We start from the raw sequence: 20,519 nt of genomic DNA, 5'->3' as shown, positions 1-20,519 counted from the left end.
CGAAAGCCAACTAGTTTTACAAATTATTATTGATTGGGAAACTTTTTCAATATCTATTTGACACAAATTCTTTTAAAAATTTCAAAGATAATCACATTGGGAATGATTAAATTACTAATACAACAGGGTAACATTCAATCTACTTGCTACTTTTTAATTATTTTAAGCACTTAGAATTACGAAAACCAACTAGTTTGTTCAAAAAATTCACCTGGAGTCAAAGGGTTGGGAACGCCGACCACTGCTGCTGCTGCACGACCCGGCGGAGATGGAGGCGGCGCGACCTCCACCTGCTGAGGCCCGACTGCAAATGGCGCGCAGAGATGGAGGCGGCTGACTTTCTCGTCAGAAGAAGATGAAGGCGGAGATGGAGGCACGTCTGGAGATGGAGAAGATGACGGCGGAGAGAGGAGATGGAGAAGTCTGGCGTAGAGGAACGATGAGAGAGAGAGAGGGATGATGAGAGAGAGAGAGGAACGATGAGAAAGAGAGAGGGAAGAAAGAAATAGATAAATTTGGCTAGGGTTTTCTTTTGTTTAAGAGACCTCATGAGGTCTCTCATTTTTTAAGTCTTTAATTAAATTAAATTATTATTTTTAATTTAATAAGTACAGACCTCGTGAGGTCTCTAATTTTATGAGAATTAGATCAAAAATTTGAAATAAGTCAGGTATAGGAAAAAATAAATTCATTAAATTGACCTTACGAGGACTCTCCTACATTAAAAAAAAATTTAAAAAATATTAATTGAAATAGCGACCTCATTAGGTCTCTTAATATAGACCTATTTTTGAGGTCCCTTTTCTAGGTCTCTTTTTGGGTTTTTTTAGTAGTGTGAGGAGCTTGATATGGAGAGTAGAAAATGGCGACGATTCTCCTTATAAGAAAAAATATTAAAAGATTTTTCTTTTTAAGCATAATTACGAATTAGTTTTACTAGAATTACTTTTTACTTTGAATTGCATTAGTAACTTGGCTGCTTTTGATATAATTTTTTCAACTTTGATTTGTATTAATAAAATTAATTGCATGTATTGTCAATGCTACTCTTTTAATTTTGTACTATTCAATTTTATTTTATTTTCGGTATGGAACACAAAGAATAGAATTATCTCATTTCAATAAAAGAATTACGTGACACCTTTTTTTTTAGCCAAAAGTCTTATTTTCATTACAATTTATTTCTGTTTGTATTATAATGGTATAAAAATGAATTTTTAGTTATTATTCCTTTATTTATTCATATTTTCTAATATAAAACATAATCATATTTGTTTTCATTATTCCATAACTTTTGATGATCTTTAACTACTAAACTATATTAATAGTCATGTTCATAATTTTTGTGTGTCGCATTGTTATAATTTTTAAAAATATTTAATTAATATTTCAAAAATCATAATAAACAAATATAATAACAAAGACACAATGAAGAAGTTTAAATATATTTTCAAGAAATGAAAATTTGTATAAAGAATCAAGCACTCCTACAAAAATAGAGAAAATTAAAAAATAGAATAACATTTTCAACTTAATACAATACATTGTTATTTTAAAGGGAAAATATTTAAATATGTCATCGAACTTTTAGAAAAGACTTATTTATGTTATCCGTTAAAAGTTTGGCTCATTTATGTCATTGCTGTTAAAGAAAAGACTCATCCATGCCTTTTTTAACTCCAATTTTGCAAAACCATTTTTTACACACCAAACAAGGTTTTAACACTTTTTTATTGGTGTTTTTGGATCAAATGTACATTTTTGATTCATCAACTAATTAAGTCAATTCGCTGTTTTTTTTTAAAAAAAAAGTCTCTAAAATCGATTTAAAAATATCTGAATGAATCAGATGTGTAGAATAGTCTTAACAATATTCAGACTCATTTAATACGCTCTATTCCCAAAAAAAACGCACAACTTCGCCTCTGTCTCCAAAGTGTAGGATGGTAAAAGGTTCTTTTCAAAATTTGATATTGTTACAACAATTTCAATTAAAGTTCGGATATATATATATATATATATATATATCTTATTTTATTTTTCTTTTGGGTGTATTGATATTTTATCAAAATTTCTTGTTGTCATTCTTTTTGGCTGTTTTAATATATTTATCAAAAACTCAAGATTTTAAGTGAAGAAATATTGGTTGAGATTGAAAATAAATACGGAAAATATACAATATTTATATGCTTGAGATTTCTTATTAAAATTTTATTTTTATATCATTAATTTAATTGAGACTTTTTAATCGTCAAATACCGCATATGAAAATATATTAGATATATAATTATCATTGTAGTCGGAGAAAGAAGTGATATCATAACATACTATTATTAAATTAGTTTTTGCTTCTATTTTTTAAATATGAAGGATTTCCTTTTTATTTTGATATATTCATTTTAATTGTCTTTGTTTAATTACTGTTGATTGTGTATGTACAGATGTTATATTATTATGAAACAATCTGGTGAAATTCAAAAATGATTTGAAAGAATTTGGATGTAGATAAGACTTTCTTAAAAAATTATACTAAAAAAATATCCTTAATCGAAATACTTGAAAGTACTTTGAAGAATCTTAATATAAAATTGCAAAAATATTGGCCAAGATTAAAACTTTGTAAAATATACAATATTCTCTAATTAAATTTGTTGTTTTAGACCTGGTTTTAGATCACTAATATTTTGAGATTTATATAACATCAAAATTGTTTGTAAAATGGTATTAAATATATTATTCTTGTATTTAATCCTTCGATGTATGTGAATTAGAGAGTCAAAGAATGAGAGTTGAATGAAGTGATGTAATGTTTAATCAAATATGAATATTTATTTCAATAAAAAAATAATCATATTTTGGTGAAAGATTTTTTAATAAATTTTAGCGTAAATTACATAAATTTCATAGTTCTAATATGAAATAACAATCAATGCTTAATAAGTTTCTAATTACATTAATTTCTTAAAATTTTAAAAATTCGAATACAATAATTGAAGCTCGGATACATTAGATACTGTCTCGGATACATTAAAAACTAGTTTGGATGCATAGTATGTAGCTCACATACTTTAAACACTAGCTTGGATACATTAATATGTAGTTCGAATAAATTAAAAACTAACTCGAACACATAATATGTACTTCGAATACATTAAAGAAATAAAAGATTTTTTTTCAGATATTTAAAGTAATGTGAAATAATGAGAATAAGTAAAAAAAAATGTATATTTCTATAATTTATCCTAAATTTTAATAATATAATATTTAATTTTATATGCCAATTCAGATATTTCTTAATTAATCATTCATAAGTCACGTTAATGCAGCGTTACTTTTAATTGATACATACAGCCATCCACTAAAATTGGCTAGACATCCTCACAATTAAAACGTCAGTAGGTGGGGCCCATATAATTCCGTCCCCACCCAAAGAAAAACGAGAACATTCATCCATACATGGATGGACACGTCAAGTTCATGCACTGAATGGCGCGTGAAATGTACTCACCCTTGTAAGTTTCCCAAAAACACCCTCTCAACCCTGATATAATTTCACTAATACCCTTGAATCTTCCCTATATAATCCTTGCATACCTTCTTCCCCTTTCATTCTCACATTATTAGTTTGGTATATAAATATAACTTCATTCTCTCCTCTTTTTCTGGAACTGGCTAATTCTCAGGAAATTCTGGAAGAAACTAGAAATAAAGGGGTGGTGCTCGCCCTATATGAAGCTTTGAGCTCACGTGACGTTGACAAGGTCCAGAAACTTCTGGCCTCTGACCTTGAGTGGTGGTTCCATGGTCCACCTTCACATCAATTTTTGATGCGCATACTAACTGGTACTGCCAACTCCGATCACTATTTCTTCAAATTCATTCCTCAAAGTATTGACGCCTTTGGATCTACTGTCCTTGTCGAAGGTTGCGATCCTGATCACTCTATTACTTGGGTTCACGCTTGGACTGTTAATGATGGGATAATTACTCAGGTTAGGGAGTATTTCAATACCTCTCTCACAGTCACTCGACTTGACAATAGTAATAATAATAATTGCCCTTCATCGGATTTGTCGTCCATTGCTGCTACACGGCATTGCCCTTCTCTTTGGGAGAGTAGTTTACCGAATCGGGTGGGTAAGTCGGTTCCGGGTCTTGTTCTCGCTCTCTGAGTTCCGCGAGGATGTAAGTTTAACGGTTGATTTGGGGGTTTTCGTTAATTTTATTATCTTCAATTTTAATTTGGGGCCATGATGAATGGGATATCCTTGTACTGGTTATGGTGTTTTAATATATTATGTGATACGCGATGTGTTTGGTTTGCAATAAAAGCACTTGTTGGTTTTTTGAAAGTAGTTTATTTCATGATTTTTTTTTAGATTAATTTTCAATTTTCAACGAAAATAGATGAACTTAAGATTTTAAAGTAAAAATAAACAATTATTTAACATTCTATATCACAACTGTCTCGTTGCTAAGTACCTGAGTTTTTTTGTTTACTGGAAAAGTGAATTACACAGATTGAAATTGATGGATGCAATTTTCTAAAGCTAAAGAAGAAGTAGGTGCAGGAGACGGGAAATACTTTGCTTTTGGTGTAGCCAAAGAATAATTCAATGGGAAGGCTTTTAAACGGGATTAATAAAAAATATTCTCACCGTTTCAAAAAGAATGTATTTATTATTTTTTTAGTTTCTTTAAAAAATGTCTTTTTTTTGCACACTTTACCTTTAATTTTTCACATAACATGTTTAAGATTACAAGATTAAAGGACATTTTGATACATTTGATATAATTTTAATTTTGAACTATAAGATTAAAAAGTTTTCTTTCTTTTCTTAAAACTCCATTCTAAATCAAACTAAGTTATTCTTTTTGAAACGCAGAGAGTATCAGAAAAATGCTAACTTATCATGTTATTAGTGTACATTTAGTAGGATTTCAAGAAACTTATCAGCCATACATTGTGTTTATTAGATGGATAAGTTGGAAACCACTCCAACCCGACTCCCACCCTCTTTGACGTGCTTATCGTATGATATATGCTTAATTTTACTACGAAAAAAGTATTGTCTTTTATGATATTTTTTTATTAGACATGATTTTTTTAAAAAAAATTAAAATTTATGGTCTAAAATATTTTTAAATATTTATATGAATAAGAATCATTTCATGAAGAGTAAATTAAATTATTTTAAATTATAGCAAGTTGAAATTTTTTTTGGCACAAACTATAAAGGAAAGTGTGCGATCAAATCAAGAAGTAATTTTTTCACCTTTTTGATCAAACTAATAGCTACAAAATTTAAGTTATAAATTCAAAATCGTAACTTTTACATATTAATATCAACATAATTTTATATTTTTATGGATATTCATAAATTCATAATATTCGTAGATATAAAATTAAATTGACAGAGCTACTTTATTTTCGGTACAATTGCTAATAGTCATGACAATAATAACCTAAATAGTTGTTCTCTCTGTCTGCTTTTAATTGTCATGATTTTCTTTTTTTAGAGTTAAATTTTATGAACTTTGACCAACATTTTACGATGTAATTTTCATCATATTGACATGTAAAAACTGCAATCTTCTCGTATAGTTTTTAAATATCTAACTTTAAAAAAAAGAATTAATGTAATTTAATTTGTCAAATTAATTTTCGAAAAACGCAACATGACAAATAAAAGTAAACGGAAAAATTATAACTTTATTACTTCAGTAGTATTTATAATTGATCATGAAATTTTACCATGAGATGAAAATTATGACAATAGTTAAACGATATAACTAGAGAATTTTAGCTATATATAAAAAATTTTTAGCAAATTATATTAGTCTAAGCTAGGAGTTGAAACTTATTGCAACAATAGATCAAGTTATAGCCATCGTGACAGTTGTTAAATTATATAACCATAATATTTATAATTGATCATGAAATTTTACCATGAGATAAAAATTATAACAATAGTTTAAACGATATAACCATAGTATTTTTGCTATATAGAAGTTTTTTTAGCAAATTATATTAGTCTAAGCTAGGAGTTGAAACTTATTGCAACAATAGATCAAGTTATAGTCATCGTGACAGTTGTTAAATTATATAACCACAATATTTTTGTTGTAAAACTTTTTTTTAGCTAATTACTATTTTTTGTCATGAGTTAAAATTTACTGTAACAATAGTAATCTCAAATGAATTGTTTGGAAAAAAAAATTATTGTTGCTAAATAAATATTTTTGTTTCAAGTTAAAAAAATTCATGGGATTAGACATAAGTAACTTTATACGTTATGACATAAATTTTAAAGACATCTAACTAAAATAATATTTTATTATGCCTTTTAAATTATTTTGTTATAATTTTATACACCTTTTAATTTAAGTTGTAAATCCCGATTTTCAAGCCTCCTCTATTCCACACTTATTCTATTTTTGAGTCTTTTCTTAAAATGATAAAACACCTTAAATAAGTGTCAAACACATGGAAATGAGTGTAGATTTCAAGTATTAAGCTAGATTATACTTAAAATAAATTATAAATATGAGAAAATACGCCTTAAAAGAGTGTAAATTCACTGTTAATTATTATAAAGCTAAATAAAATTCATTTGAAACAGGGTATTAAATCTTATACAAGTTAAGAACATTAAAGTCGGAGAAAAGAACATTATATAAAAATAGTGTGGTAACTAGGGTGTGCATAGGTTGGATTGCTTTGGTTTTTCATTATTTTTTTTTAATTAATTATGTCGGTTTATTAAATCTAAAAATCAAATCAAATTATATAAAGTCAGTTTTTTCAATTTCTATTTTAATTGGTTCTTTTGATTTTTTACAACTATACAGCCTATAATATTTGAAAAAGAGATCAAATATATTTTAATTTACCTGTTTGATAATTAAACTTAAAAAGTGTTAAATTGATAGAATTTTTAAAATAGACGATAAAATTCACATGAGTACAAAATATTTTTTGAAAATATCAGCGTACATTATGTTTAATTAATAAGATTAAAGGGTACATGCGAGTTAAATACAAAACAAAATATTTACAAAGTAAATCGTTAACTTCAAATTTTGTAACTATAACAATGTAATTATAACTTCGGATCTTAACACAAAATAAAATATTTATAAATTTTACAAGCCCAAATAAAAAAATAAAATATATAAACATTTGGAAACTATAAACTAACTAGAAATATATTAACAAAGTAGATTATACTCAATAATTTTTTATTTTTCACTCTCTCTCTCTATATATATATATCGATTTAAGTTCGATTTAACTTTTTTTCTTTTACATCAAATTAAATCAAGAGTAACTATTTTTTTCAACTGCCAAATCAATTATATCAAATCACAAACCAATTTTTTTTTAATTCATCAATTTGATTTGACTTTACCGTTTAGCTTGCACACCTATAGCCGTAAAGATTGGGGGACATTGAAAGTTGCTTTTTCATTCACAAAGTAATAAAGGTTGGGCTTACATTTGTTTCTTTCATCTTTCTGTTTTTTCATAGTTATTCTATTTTTCACTACGCTACATATATAGACAAGCATGTATGAGGAGGCTGATTTTATTATTTTCTATTTCCGCGTGCAATAATTGCTAAAAATTAAATGGTTTAAATTTGAAAATTTTGATGGATCATCAAATAAACTTTTTTGGGTGTGCTTGGTACGGAGGAAAATAATTTTTAATTTTTCATGTTTGGTATGCCTAAAATTTAAATGTGTTTAAATCAATTAATTTTTCTCAAATTTAATAAAAATGACTTCTCTTCCTAAATTAAGGAAAACATTTTCCAAAACTCTACTTCATCTTTAATTTGTTTTTTCTTATCCTACCCATACCCCATATTCGACCTTCCCCATTTAAATTTTTTTTGTTCTTAAAATTTTCTTATTTTTTTAAATATCAAATATATTTTCATCTCTACCACCAAACCAGCCCCCTCCCCTTCAAGCAAAAAAGAAATTAAAAATTATTTTTCGAAAGAGTATTTTTTTAGTCTCAAATTTAAAAAAAAAGATATTTTCTGAAAAATAATTTGCATTCAACAACCAAACATTAAAAAATATTTTCCAAAAAATATTTTCTGCTTACGTACCAAACAAAAGAAAATAAGTTATAAATTCACTTATTTCTCGAGAAAATATTTTTTAAGAAAACATTTTTCTTTCTATCAAACACACCCTTAGTCATTCATTACGTATTTCATTTGAATTGAATTCTGTTATTACCTAAATGAGAGTAATAATGAAATGACTAGTCAATTATACTTGCGTTCTTTCAACAATATTCAATTTCACAAATTCAGATTTCAAATAAATTTCTAAACTATTTACAAAGTATATGATGTCGTTATGTTTTTGTTAATACACATTCACTCAATCTTTATCAGTCACTTATTACATGTTATTTTTTGTTACTTTTGCATTATAATAGCTATAAAAATTCATACCGTCCTTTTTATAGTGTTAGTTTCCAAGCTAAACATGAGAATTAATTTTGATAAGTCTTGGGCATATTTCTAGTATGTTCACAAAATTTACAAATTTTAATCCAACAATAGTAAGGATATCTCACCTTACACTAGCCAGCTGTTTGTGTATATATTCTCCATACATATGGATAGCTAGGGATCCCGTTTCTCTCTATTTTTCTTCTCTCCATGATTTAATTAATAAATACACTATATATTAAGTATTAAAAATTATTATAATCTCATTATTTCAGCAACATATTATCTTGTCCATAAATATAGAAAAAGAAGTTCTTCCTAAATATTTTTTTGTATGTAAGATCTTTTTTTAATTTCCTTTTAAATAATCTGTTTTTAAAAAATTAAAAAAGATCTGACGTACAAAAAATATTTAGGAAAATTAAAAAGGTTAAAAATGTATATTAAAAGTTTTGGGTATTAAAAAAAGCTTGGCGGGAGAGAGGGGGTAGGGGGTATTTTGGGGGTTATAGGTGAAAGAGCCGTTGGGTGAGACGGGGACATGTAGACTCTCTCAAGGATTAATGTAGACCTTAGGAGTTAATATCAATAAGATAATGTATATACGATTAAAAGGAACACATACAGAATAAAGGATAGAAAAGAAAAGGACCAGGCAACCCTGACGTACTAAGTGAAGCAGGGCGCCAGACCCTAAACTACTGGCAGTAGTTTGGGACACACAATTGGCATGCCACACCAAGCACCAAACTACTAACCAGTAGTTCTGGCGCATTGGTAGTGCGCCGCCCCACCACTATATCAAGAAAACCAATGAATTTTCTCGTTCATTTTGGAATCTTAACTCATCTAGAATCGAATGGTTTCTTGCAAACTCTCTTTAATTCATAAATTCAACACAATTTCAATGAAATCCCACACAAATTCTATATAAAAAAAAAAATACTAATCATGTCATGCCCCAAGTCTACACCCTAAGTGTGACTAGCACTTGAGAATCATTGTTGGCCCTAAGCGAACCATTGACCTGAGTTACTTACTCAGCAGAAGACTTAAACATATGAAATATATCATGCAATGACTTAAGAGATAATAACTTAGACAAAGTGGCAAATCAAGTCTTAAACTTATACAACTGAAATAAATAAGACTAAAAACCTATAGCTACTCATCTATGAATCCTCTAAAACAAAGAGGGATGTCGGGACAGGACCCCTGATCATCCTAACAATTGAAAACTAGAAAAAAAATGTAAAAAGGAGCCCTCCGAAAAACAAGAAGTCTCACTAACTGACTCTGAGTGCTCAACTGGATCAACGAGGTGCTGGATGATGATCCTGGTTAGTGTGTCTGCATCATAAGACAATGCAGACCATCTGACATCAGTACATTGAATGGATGAGTATGCGGTTAAACGATAAACATAACATAATCTTGAAATGAATCTGAAATAAAAACTCTTACCTTGACTTTACTCAACTCATGAATAAGATACTCAAATGTAGTGTAAAAAAAAATAATAGTGCAATTTATACAAAGCATTTAAAACAATAAATAACAACTCAATATGTTGAAGAAATGCAATTTAAAAACTCAACTTTAGTCATATAATAAGGTAATATAGTTTCCGCGGGAGTTTCTCTAACTGACAACCATCACTATGAGCCTAAGTGGTGATACATCGTCTTGCCCACGCTGACAGAATCGTCCTAAACTTTGTCGTCATATAGAACACCTTAACCAAGTGGATCCACTAGTTTATGCTTAAAAGCAGTTAGGATTCATCTAAAAGTATGATCCTTTACTACCCATGATGGCTACATAGTTTATGGAGACTTGAGTTATCTGAACTCGTGTCCCCATATCGATACTCAATACTACTCCTAAAATATACTTAGCTCATATGTTTTTAAAACAAAACTCTTTCTTTGGTTTGAGATAACTACTCAAAATTTAGCTTAAAATATCTCTTGAAAACGGTATTTCCGTTTCTTGCTCAAATGTTAGAAAACATTTTAACTCTTGGGAATACTTAGTTCCCTTATAACTTAAAAGAAATGAACTCTTACTCTACTCTTTGCTTAACTCAAAACTTAAATCTTAAAACAAAGTTAAAACGTCTGTGAAAGAATTTTGAAAAACTGTATGGACTTCTCTTGGCTTGATTCTTAACTTCTAGACTTGATACTCAACCTTCCTTGAATTGAATGATGGATTCAAGTATTGTGATTTGTGATAAGAAGGATCTCCTGATGTTTAGGAGTGATTTTTAGATTGTTAAGAATGAGAAAAGATCAAGAAATCACTGTCTTGAAACTAACTGCGACGCGAATATGTATTTAATATTTTATCGAGAAATCAAATTTTGAAATAGAGGAGTCAATGTCCTAACCTTGACGGGGAGGTGATTTTTGTACATTGGGGAGCAAGTCGTGCAACAACCTGCTCGACTTTTTCCTTCTTCGTTTTGTCAGCCCAATTTACCTACATCCAATTCTTTTTCTCAATCCCTCTTTAGATTCAAATACCAGTATATATGTACGAATCTAGCTCAAAATAACCCTTAAATCGATATGATTTCATCAAGAACTACACAATCCCATCATATCTCAAGAACTAAAGCAAACTTCAAGAACATAATTCAATAACAACATGCTTTCAACATTCTAGAAACAATTTCGCTGAAACAAACATGTTTGGCATGTGGGTGAACGAACCCAATGCTATGGAAGTCTCAAATACTTCGGAGGATTGAATCCTTGGCGAAATCCACATCGAAAATTGCAAGAACTTGACGAATCTTGAACTTCTCTTCTCCTTTCTCCTCTTTTCTCTTCTCTCAAAGCCCTAACATATTTCTTAACTACGTAAACTCAACTAACTGAGTTTATACCCCACATAACTTAATTAAAATGAAATAATTTAATTGGGTAAGGAAAAGACTAAATTACCCTTTCAAAATCTGATTTTAGACTTTTCTTATTTGAACAACCCAACTTTGAAAGGCCATATCTCACTCATACAAACTTGGAATCGCGCAAACTCGGTGATGTTGGAAATATTATTTCAAGATATTTCCTACGATACCTTGAAAACACCTAAATCATCTTGAGCTAGGAGTTATGGTCGTTTGAATTTGACCAAAAACTCAACTCAACATACTTTAACAAATTTTCTAGATTTCAATTCTTTTCAAAAATGAATCCAATTCTTAACTTTTTCCTAGTTTTTTCAATTAGCTAGGTGTTACAATATCCCCACCTTGGGAATACTCATCCTTGAATGAGATTACTCCTAGTAGGCTAAGGGTGTGACATCTAAGATTCAGCTCAAACACCCAACAAGCAATGCAAATACAACATGACAACTCATAAATTAAAGAGTATCTGAAATTTATCCAGGCTCAGAGAGATGCGGAGATATCTTCTTCATATTTTCTTAGCTTACCAAGTAGCTTCCTTAACAAACTAGTTCCTCCAATGAGCTTTGACTGATGCTACCTCTTTTATCCTCAAATTGTGAATTTGACGATCTAAAATTGAATCAAAATCTCTTTATAAGATAAGATATCCTTGATACCAATATCTTCAGTTGGTATGATCAATAAAGGATTGCACATGCACTTTTTCAACATGGAGATGTGAAATACCGTATGAACCATTGCTAACTCTTGTGGTAGCTTCAATCTATAAGCTATTATCAACCCTTTTTGATATTCTGTAAAGGCCAATATACCGGGGAATAAATAATCTTTCCCTTCTTACGAAATTTCATAACACATTTCATGAGTGAAAGTTTTAGATATACCCAATCATCTAGTTCAAACTCTAACTCCGTTCTGCTAACCTCAGTGTATGAGTGTTGGATTTCTGATGACTATGCGCTATTTTCAACCTCTCTTGAATCACTTTAACTTTCTCCATAACTTGATGAACTAAATCTGGTCCTATCAACCCAGCGTCACCAACTTCAAACCATCTGATAAGAGATCTGCATTTTCTCCTATAAAGATCTTCATAAGGATCCATTTGAATGCTAGAGTGGTAACTATTGTTGAAAGCAAATTCAATAGAAGGTAGGTTATCATCCCAATTACCTTTGAATTCAATAACAAAATCACTCAACATATCCTCTAAGGTCTGAATAGTGCACTCCGCTTGACCATCTGTCTGAGGATGAAAAACAGTACTTAAGTTCACTTTTGAACCCAAGCCTTTTTGGAATGACTTCCAAAACTGTACAGTAAATTGCGCACCTCTGTCTGAAATAATGGAGAACGAAACCCCATGAAGTCTTACCACATCTAGAAGGTACAACTTAGAATAATCTTCTGCTAAATGGGTAGTCTTTAGCAACAAAGTGAGCTGATTTCATCATTCTATCGAAAATCACCCAAATAGAATCATATTGTCTGCGAGACCTTAGTAAACCTGTGATGAAGTGCATATTGATTATCTCCACTTTCATTTGGAAGTTTTATATTCTGAACCATACCAACGATCCTTTGTTCTCTACTTTAACTTATTGTCAATTCGGATACTTAGCAACAAAGTCTGCAATGCCCTTCTTCATACACTCTACCAATAGACTTCTCTCAAATCTCGATATATTTTTATGGAACCCAGATGAATGGAATATTTGGATCCATAAGCTTCCTCCATGATCCTCTCTTAGAATTCATCCACTCTTAGTACGCAAAATCTACCTTAATATCTCAATACACCATCTCTCCCTTGTTCAAAAGGTATTACTTTTTGCTTATGAACATTTGCCTTCAATTCAAGCAAAATAAGGTCTTGGTCTTGCTTCTCTTTAACTTCGGAAACTAATGACGATTCAACCCTATTCATCACCACTATTCCTTTTTCAGTGGAATCCATCAGGCGAACTCCCAGGCGTGCAAGTCTATGCAAATCCCTTTCTAGTTCTTACATATCTTTCTTAAAATAGGCGGTGCTACCAATAGAAAGGCTACTCAAGGCATCAACAACAACATTAGACTTACCTGGTGGTAAAAAATACTCATGTCATAATTGTTGAGTAATTCTAACCACCTTTTTTGTTTGAGATTATGCTCTTTCTGAGTGAGCACATACTGAAAACTCTTGTGATCAGTGAATACATCTACACGAGCACCATATAAATAATGACGCCATATCTTCAAAGAAAATACTACGACATCCAACTTTAGGTCATGGGTTGGGTAGTTCTTCTCATAAACTTACAACTCTCGAGACTTTAGAGGCATAAGCTACAACTTTACCATTCAGCATTAACACACAACCCAAACCAACTCTAGACGAATCACAATATACGACAAAACCTTGAGTACCTTCTAGTAAGGTCAACACTGGACAATAGTCAACCTCTTTTTCAATTCCAAAAAGTTTTTCTCACAAGCTTTAGACCATTGAAACTTCATTGTTTTCTAAGTCAACTTGGTCAAATATGATGAAATAGGCGAGAACCCCTCTACGAACCTTACATAATAGCCAGCAAACCCATGAAACTCTTAATATTAGTCGGAGATGTGGGTCTAGGACAATTCTGCACTACCTTACTTTCTAGGTATCAACTTTTATTCCATCACCGGAAACTATGTGGCCCAAGAATGTTACAGACTCCAGCCAAAACTCAAATTTCGAAAACTTAGCATATAACTCCATATCTTTTAAAGTCTAGAGAAATATTCTGAGATGGCTAACATGATCTTTTTCATTCCTAGAATAGATTAGTATGTCATCAATGAGAACCATAAAAAACATATTGAAATAAGTCTTGAATACTCTATTCAAAAGATCCATAAATGCCTCAGGCGCATTGGTCAAACCAAGGACATCATTAGGAACTCATAATGACCATAACTGGTCCTGAATGTTGTCTTTGGAATGTTACATTCCCTTATCCTTAACTGATGGTAGCCTGATTTGAGATCTATCTTAGAGAAACAAGTAGCACCCTGAAATTGATCGGAAAGATCATCAATTCTCGGAAGAGGGTATTTGTTCTTGATGGGAACGTTGTTCAACATACAGTAATCTATACACATCCCAAGAAAACCATCTTTATGTCTCATAAATATGAACGGAGCGTCTCAATGTGAGGCACTTGGTCTAGAGCCGTCAAAATGGCTTGGCCCGCGAGGCCAGCCCAACCCAACCCTTGAAATAAGTGGGGTTGGACTTAATTTTTTTGACTCATTTAGAAATGAGGCTTTTTAGCCCGCCCTATTTGGCCCGTTAGCCTCAGAGGCATAGGCCGCAAGCCTCAGAGGCCAGCCCGTGGGCTTTTATTTTTAAAAATATTTTCATATATATATTTTTAATAATGTTTTATTTGTCAAGATTTTATCAATAAATATTTTGACAAATTAATAAATTCAAATAAAAGAGAGTGAGAGAGGAAGATTTGGGCCTTCTGGGCCTATTGCTACCCAGAAACATTGGGCCCAAGCTGCTGATTTTTGGACTTCAAAATCAATTTCCTTTTTTGTATACAGATGTTGTATATAAGTGTATACAACTCAGATATCAGCCTCGTTTCCTGTATCTTGGGATTATACCGAATGTATGCAGTTCTCTTCAACTTCCCGCATCTATATTTTGAATTTATACCGAGTAATTTTGCACTCAACCTGTATATCATGGTATATTCTGCATATATTTTGCACATATACAGCCTGCTTTTTGGACTTCCGGGCAGCTATACATATTCTCCAGCCGTGAACTTCAGCTTTCATAGTGAGGCAGACTCAAGAGGATGTTGGGCTTGGCCCAACCTAGGAGAAATGCAATAGGATGAGAGTCCAATGGACTCAAGATGACATTTGCAGCAAAACAGAGGAAAAACGAAAGATAAATTAGCAAAGTGAGGGGGCATATTCAACTTTAAGCTTCTGAACCCAATTAATATAGGTGAAATAATAAACTTAGTACACATACAATATTGATAAGTGAAGGCAGTAACCAAAAGCATTTTGAAACGATTACCTTACTATCTATAACAACTCAAGCATAAAAGAGGAATAGTTCCAATGACCAAGCTGAAAATTAAACTTATACAAATCAAAGAAAGGAATTAATCACATACCAGTCACTTTGAACTTAGACAAATTATGTTTTCACCCAACTAATTAAGAATTTAGCCATACCAATAAGCATAGTTAAATGCTTGCACAGGGACATTATCGAGAAAAAAAACACGAGGGACTGAAGCGCTAGCATCAGATGTATCACTACATAAAAATCCTAATCAATCTATATATATACATAGTCAAAGGCATGATAGACAAAAATAAAAATTCAATGCATGCTAGAAGGAATGTTTGAATAGCATAAATGAATTATGAACGGACATATAATGACTCTAATACATACTCACAACAACACTTTTATAGCCAAAACAATTATAGAGAAAAAGGGAGCAAGTCAAGAATTTCATTACATGCTAGACCAAGAAAGGAATAACCTAAGAAATGCGACAAAACTCACCAACAAGAAGAAAAAGGGAGCAAGTCAACAATTTTTCTTTCAACTTTTTTTTTTCAAAAGAAAAATCCCCCCTTTAACAGTGGAGATAGCTAAGTATATATAGGGGGAGATTAGGGTTAGCCAACAAGAAGAAAAAAAAAGGGGGGGGGGGGGGAAATCGGATGAAGAGAGGGCAAATTTTCAATTTCGAATTTCCCATACTTTCGTCATTTTGGACACACATCCTTTCTCTGGCGTCTGAAATCATTCCGGAAAGGTGAAGGGGAATGGACGATTGGGATAGAGTCAACGTCTTGAAGGCTACGTGGCTCAATCCTGAGGCGCGAGGACGATTCCGCGTGCTCTGCGTGACTGAAAACCGTACGCCATGGTGAGAGACGTGAGGAGGAAGAAGAAAAAGGGACAGTGTACTGCAGTCCTTGGCTACTGTTTTCGTGTAAATTGACGCTTATCGTGAAATTGCCTTCTCGTGAGGAAGGTGGAGGCGCGTCAGGCGTCGCCAGTACCATCTTCCTCTCTACATTGGGTGTCAACGGAGTTAATTATGTCTTCAAGTTTGCCTTTGACGTTAGTGTATCCATCTTCCTCTTTACTGTCTATCGCACGTGTGAAATTTAAAACTCGTTCGAGGACAAATATTGGTACTTCAGTTGGACGGAAGAATTCTTGATTTATCCTTCCATGTATTGGTGACCTCTTTCTGGAATTTAATATAAGTCTCTTGCTTTGAAACTCCATATTCTTTCATGTAACATTCAATAAATAACTGAAGCTACATGTCCTCTTTCTTGTTCAACCTACATTAAATTAATTGATTTCAATACCAACCGTATATATAGTCACACATTTTGAACAATTTTTGATATTATATGTAGGCTTGTTAATAACTTGTAAGAATTTGAGGAAAATCCAATACATACAATATATGGATTCCTTCATGCTACTAGGACTATTTCTTTTTTCTTTCTTTCTCTTTTTATTATTGTTAGTATTAGCAGTTTCTATGTGTACCATTCTACCTCTTTTTTATTAGTAATATCATTTGCTGTCATCATTCTAATGGAGGGACAGAAAATCTCTTAAGTCACTTAGCCGAATCAACTACGAGAGTTAAATGAGTTTATTTAACCATTTTTTTTAGAAATTTTTGTAAATTATAACTATTGATTGTCGTGACTTATATGTATATATATATATATATATATATATATATAGATTTTTTTTTAAAGATTCTCTGATAAAATTCACACTAAAGAGTCCTTAATTTGACCCTCACAAAGTGAAATATAAGAAGTATTAAGTCGAGAGACTATTAGGCTTCATTACATTTAATGAAATTTTGAATCTTCTATAATGTTTCAAATCTCAATCATTTCGTATTACGTATTTTTACAAGCAAGAAAATAGAGAAGTATTATTATTGTACTTACTTCATGTCCAACAATATCGTTCATTGCTCTGCCAATCAATAAGGAAGCTCGAACTATCAAAGGACCATTCATTTACCATTCAAAAGTCTCTTTGGATACATATTCCTCCATACCGACCAAGCAAATTATTGATCCAATCAGATAACCAACGATTACGAGTGAATTCTCCATGCGTTCCTCATATGTTGGAATATGGTTATCATCATTCAACCATTGGACTTCCTTAAAATAGGCTCTCACTAACTTTTTCATCTAAAAAGAATAACAATTAATTTAAGCTAGACAATTACTACTAGCTAGTATCTTTTTTTCCCCCTCTTTTGGAATTAATGACAACGTTTCCTTAGCAAATAAAAAGAGTATTATAACATGGGAATCAAAACACTAATTATTAAGATAAGGTGAAAATGTAGATAGCCAACAAGTTGAATTATCAAAATTTACTTAATTGATATATTTTTATGGGTTAAGTAAACAATAATATTACATCATATTTTGCATAGTATACACGGTCCAATCTATCTTCTTTGGACAACACTTGTTCTATTTCACTGTAAATGTCTAGAAGAGTTTGATACGCAGGTCTAATATATGGTGGTATTGAATCGATTGCATTAGCATCCCATCTAATATCATCAAAACCACAAGCTAATTAACACTTACACCTTGTGTCTATATATGTATATAGATGGATAGATAGATTTCATAATCACAACAGGAAAACACATTTACTTTCTCATATTTATTAGTGAGGGATTGTCAAAACAATTATTTTACTTGTGAAATTTTGATGTTTTACCTTTGGATTGCATCAGTGAAAGTCACAAGTTCGTCAAAGGTTGCATAAGCATCAAAAGTGTCATCAATAATGGAACCCATCTTGTAAACTTTTGTCATCATTTTTCTTGCATGACTATACATTGGCTCAAAATACACTTTACACTCAACCATTCTGGCTCTCGCATATGGATATTTATTTGCAAAATCCAAATCTTTCCACCACCTACATACATCAAAAGAACAACGATTATGTTGCATGCATTCGAAATTACCATTACTCATCTAATTAAAAAAATATATGTAGACCAAATAATGTTCAACCTTGTAAGCTCTCTTTGGTGGAACTTTTGCCGCACGTTAAAATCCAATTTAGCAAATTTCAAAAGCAAATGGTTGTGTTCATCAATGTTTTCGTAAATGGATATGTATTTGTTGGGTTTTATTTGCCCTGATTTCTTACCATAAATAGGTTTTCCTTTTAGGAAAAGGTTTTGGATTGACTAATCCTTTTTCTGGTAGGAAAAGGTTTAGAACTCTTTAAATAGAGGAATGTTCCTTCTAACTTAATCAGCATTCACAATGCAGTCTTAAAGACTTAGAGAGTTTTGGTCAGGGGGAGAATTTGTGGGTCACAAGCTTGATACGTTATCACTTGTGTGAACCTCCCGTGTATTCCGAGTGAATTGGTTGAGGTTGTTTCCCTCTGTATTTTGTAATCTTATATTTATAGTGGATTGCTCATTTCCTTTGTGGACGTAGGTCGATCGACTGAATCACGTTAAATCTTTGTGTCATTTGGTATATTTCTTGTTGTCTTCTTACTCGTGGTCTTTCGAGGTTTGCATTGCTAGCTTCCGCGTTTACACCTGCTTATTTTCGGTCCTAACAGTATTTTATTGCTCCCACCCTTGGTAAAGTCTTGGGAAAAGGCTGTTTTAAGGCTTCAATAACTTCATTCTTAAGAGAGTTATTGCTCAAGTTGGAGACAATAGACTCAAGATGAGTGGTGGCAAAGGTAAAAGCTTCTTCAAGAACCTCCTCATCACGCACTCTCAGATGTGATGCTTCATACAAACTTAATAGTCCTTGAACATCATTAGTAAGCGTTTCCTTTGAATTTTCCATCTTGTTCGGTGAATTGCTTGAAGACCTCTGGTTAAACATCATGTTTGAGAAATTTAACCTTATTAAAAGTTGCAGGACTCAACTAACGCCCACAAGTTGAAAACGAAGAGAAACAATGAAGGATGGAGTACAATTACCAGAAGACATGTAATGGCCTTGTTGCCTCACAAGTTGAAAACGAAGAGAAACAACGTGAAGGTTGTCATCATTATGTTGGAACGCATCAAAAATGTTTTGAATGGATGTTTCAATTTCATTATCGAAATGATATGCCACTCCCAACCGTTGCATTGCATCCATCAACACAAGTTTTTGTTCACTACCCTCAGGAGCTTCCATCAGCATTTTCCTGATTGTTCTTTATACTCATCAACTTCAACTTTTTCTCGGTTAATTAATTAATCAAATATTATGTTACGTCTTTAAACTATTAACACAGAAAAAATGTATTAAAGAAATATGTGTGACTGACATGAGTATAAGAAAGAAAATGATATCCCCAAACAGTTGGGTGATAATTTGCCAAGGGGCGACACTTATTAGGAGAAGAAGAAGCCATTGCTCGTTCAAAGTTTTTTTCTACTCTCTTGTTTTTTTTCAAGCTTAATTTGTGGGTTTAAGTTGTGCTCATAGGATGACCTATTTATAATGTACCTTGGTCCATTGAATTGAATTTTTAGCATTCAATTAATTTGTAATTGGTTGCTTAAGACTACATTATAAGTCAAGGTTCATTAATTTGAATTAGTTGTTAGAACATAGCATACACAACCTATGCATTCTAGAATCACACATATTACATGAATATAGACAATAACCCCAAATATGTATCACTTACAAAGCATGTGCTAAAAATTAACTAAAAAATGACCTCTCGAAGCGTATGTAAATATCTTAAAGCAAATCAAACTCAATTCTACGGTCTTCTACAGTGATCCCAAACTAAGCATTGAACTCTCACAATACTTGGGAGGACAATTATCGTATAGAAAACTGAATGTCTTTTTAGGTTAGACAATTCCCTACTTATGGGATTTCTTCCCAGTCCAAAAAGGAGAAGAACATACACAAGTTTCTTTTCTTTACACTACTTTTCCTTCTTCAAATAGAAAATATGATTTTGAGTTCTAGTTAAATACGAGCACTGTAGAGAGCACAAAATTAATTATTGAGTCTTCCTATTATGAAAATAATTTCAAATAATTAGTTTGAACTAT

General features: G+C 31.5%; 1 protein-coding gene and 1 pseudogene across 1 annotated transcript; one reads left to right on the top strand and one right to left on the bottom strand.

Annotated features, from left to right (window-relative positions):
• The first annotated feature begins 3,599 nt into the window (after window positions 1-3,599).
• Window positions 3,600-4,355, top strand: LOC107021462 (wound-induced protein 1-like). The gene has a single exon (XM_015222129.2). It carries the CDS (start codon window positions 3,828-3,830, stop codon window positions 4,170-4,172), a length of 345 nt encoding a protein of 114 aa, XP_015077615.1. The 5' UTR covers window positions 3,600-3,827; the 3' UTR covers window positions 4,173-4,355.
• A 12,101-nt stretch (window positions 4,356-16,456) lies between these two features.
• LOC107022724 lies at window positions 16,457-19,861 on the bottom strand (annotated as a pseudogene).
• Between the last annotated feature and the right edge of the window lie 658 nt (window positions 19,862-20,519).

This window comes from Solanum pennellii, chromosome 6 (genome assembly GCF_001406875.1).
Source record: "Solanum pennellii chromosome 6, SPENNV200".
NCBI lineage: Eukaryota > Viridiplantae > Streptophyta > Magnoliopsida > Solanales > Solanaceae > Solanum > Solanum pennellii.
This window is presented reverse-complemented; position numbering and strand designations above follow the sequence as displayed.

What these genes read in the sequence shown, in the direction of transcription:
- LOC107021462 (XM_015222129.2), top strand. Translation starts at nt 3,828, where the DNA reads ATGCGCATACTAACTGGTACTGCCAACTCCGATCACTATTTCTTCAAA.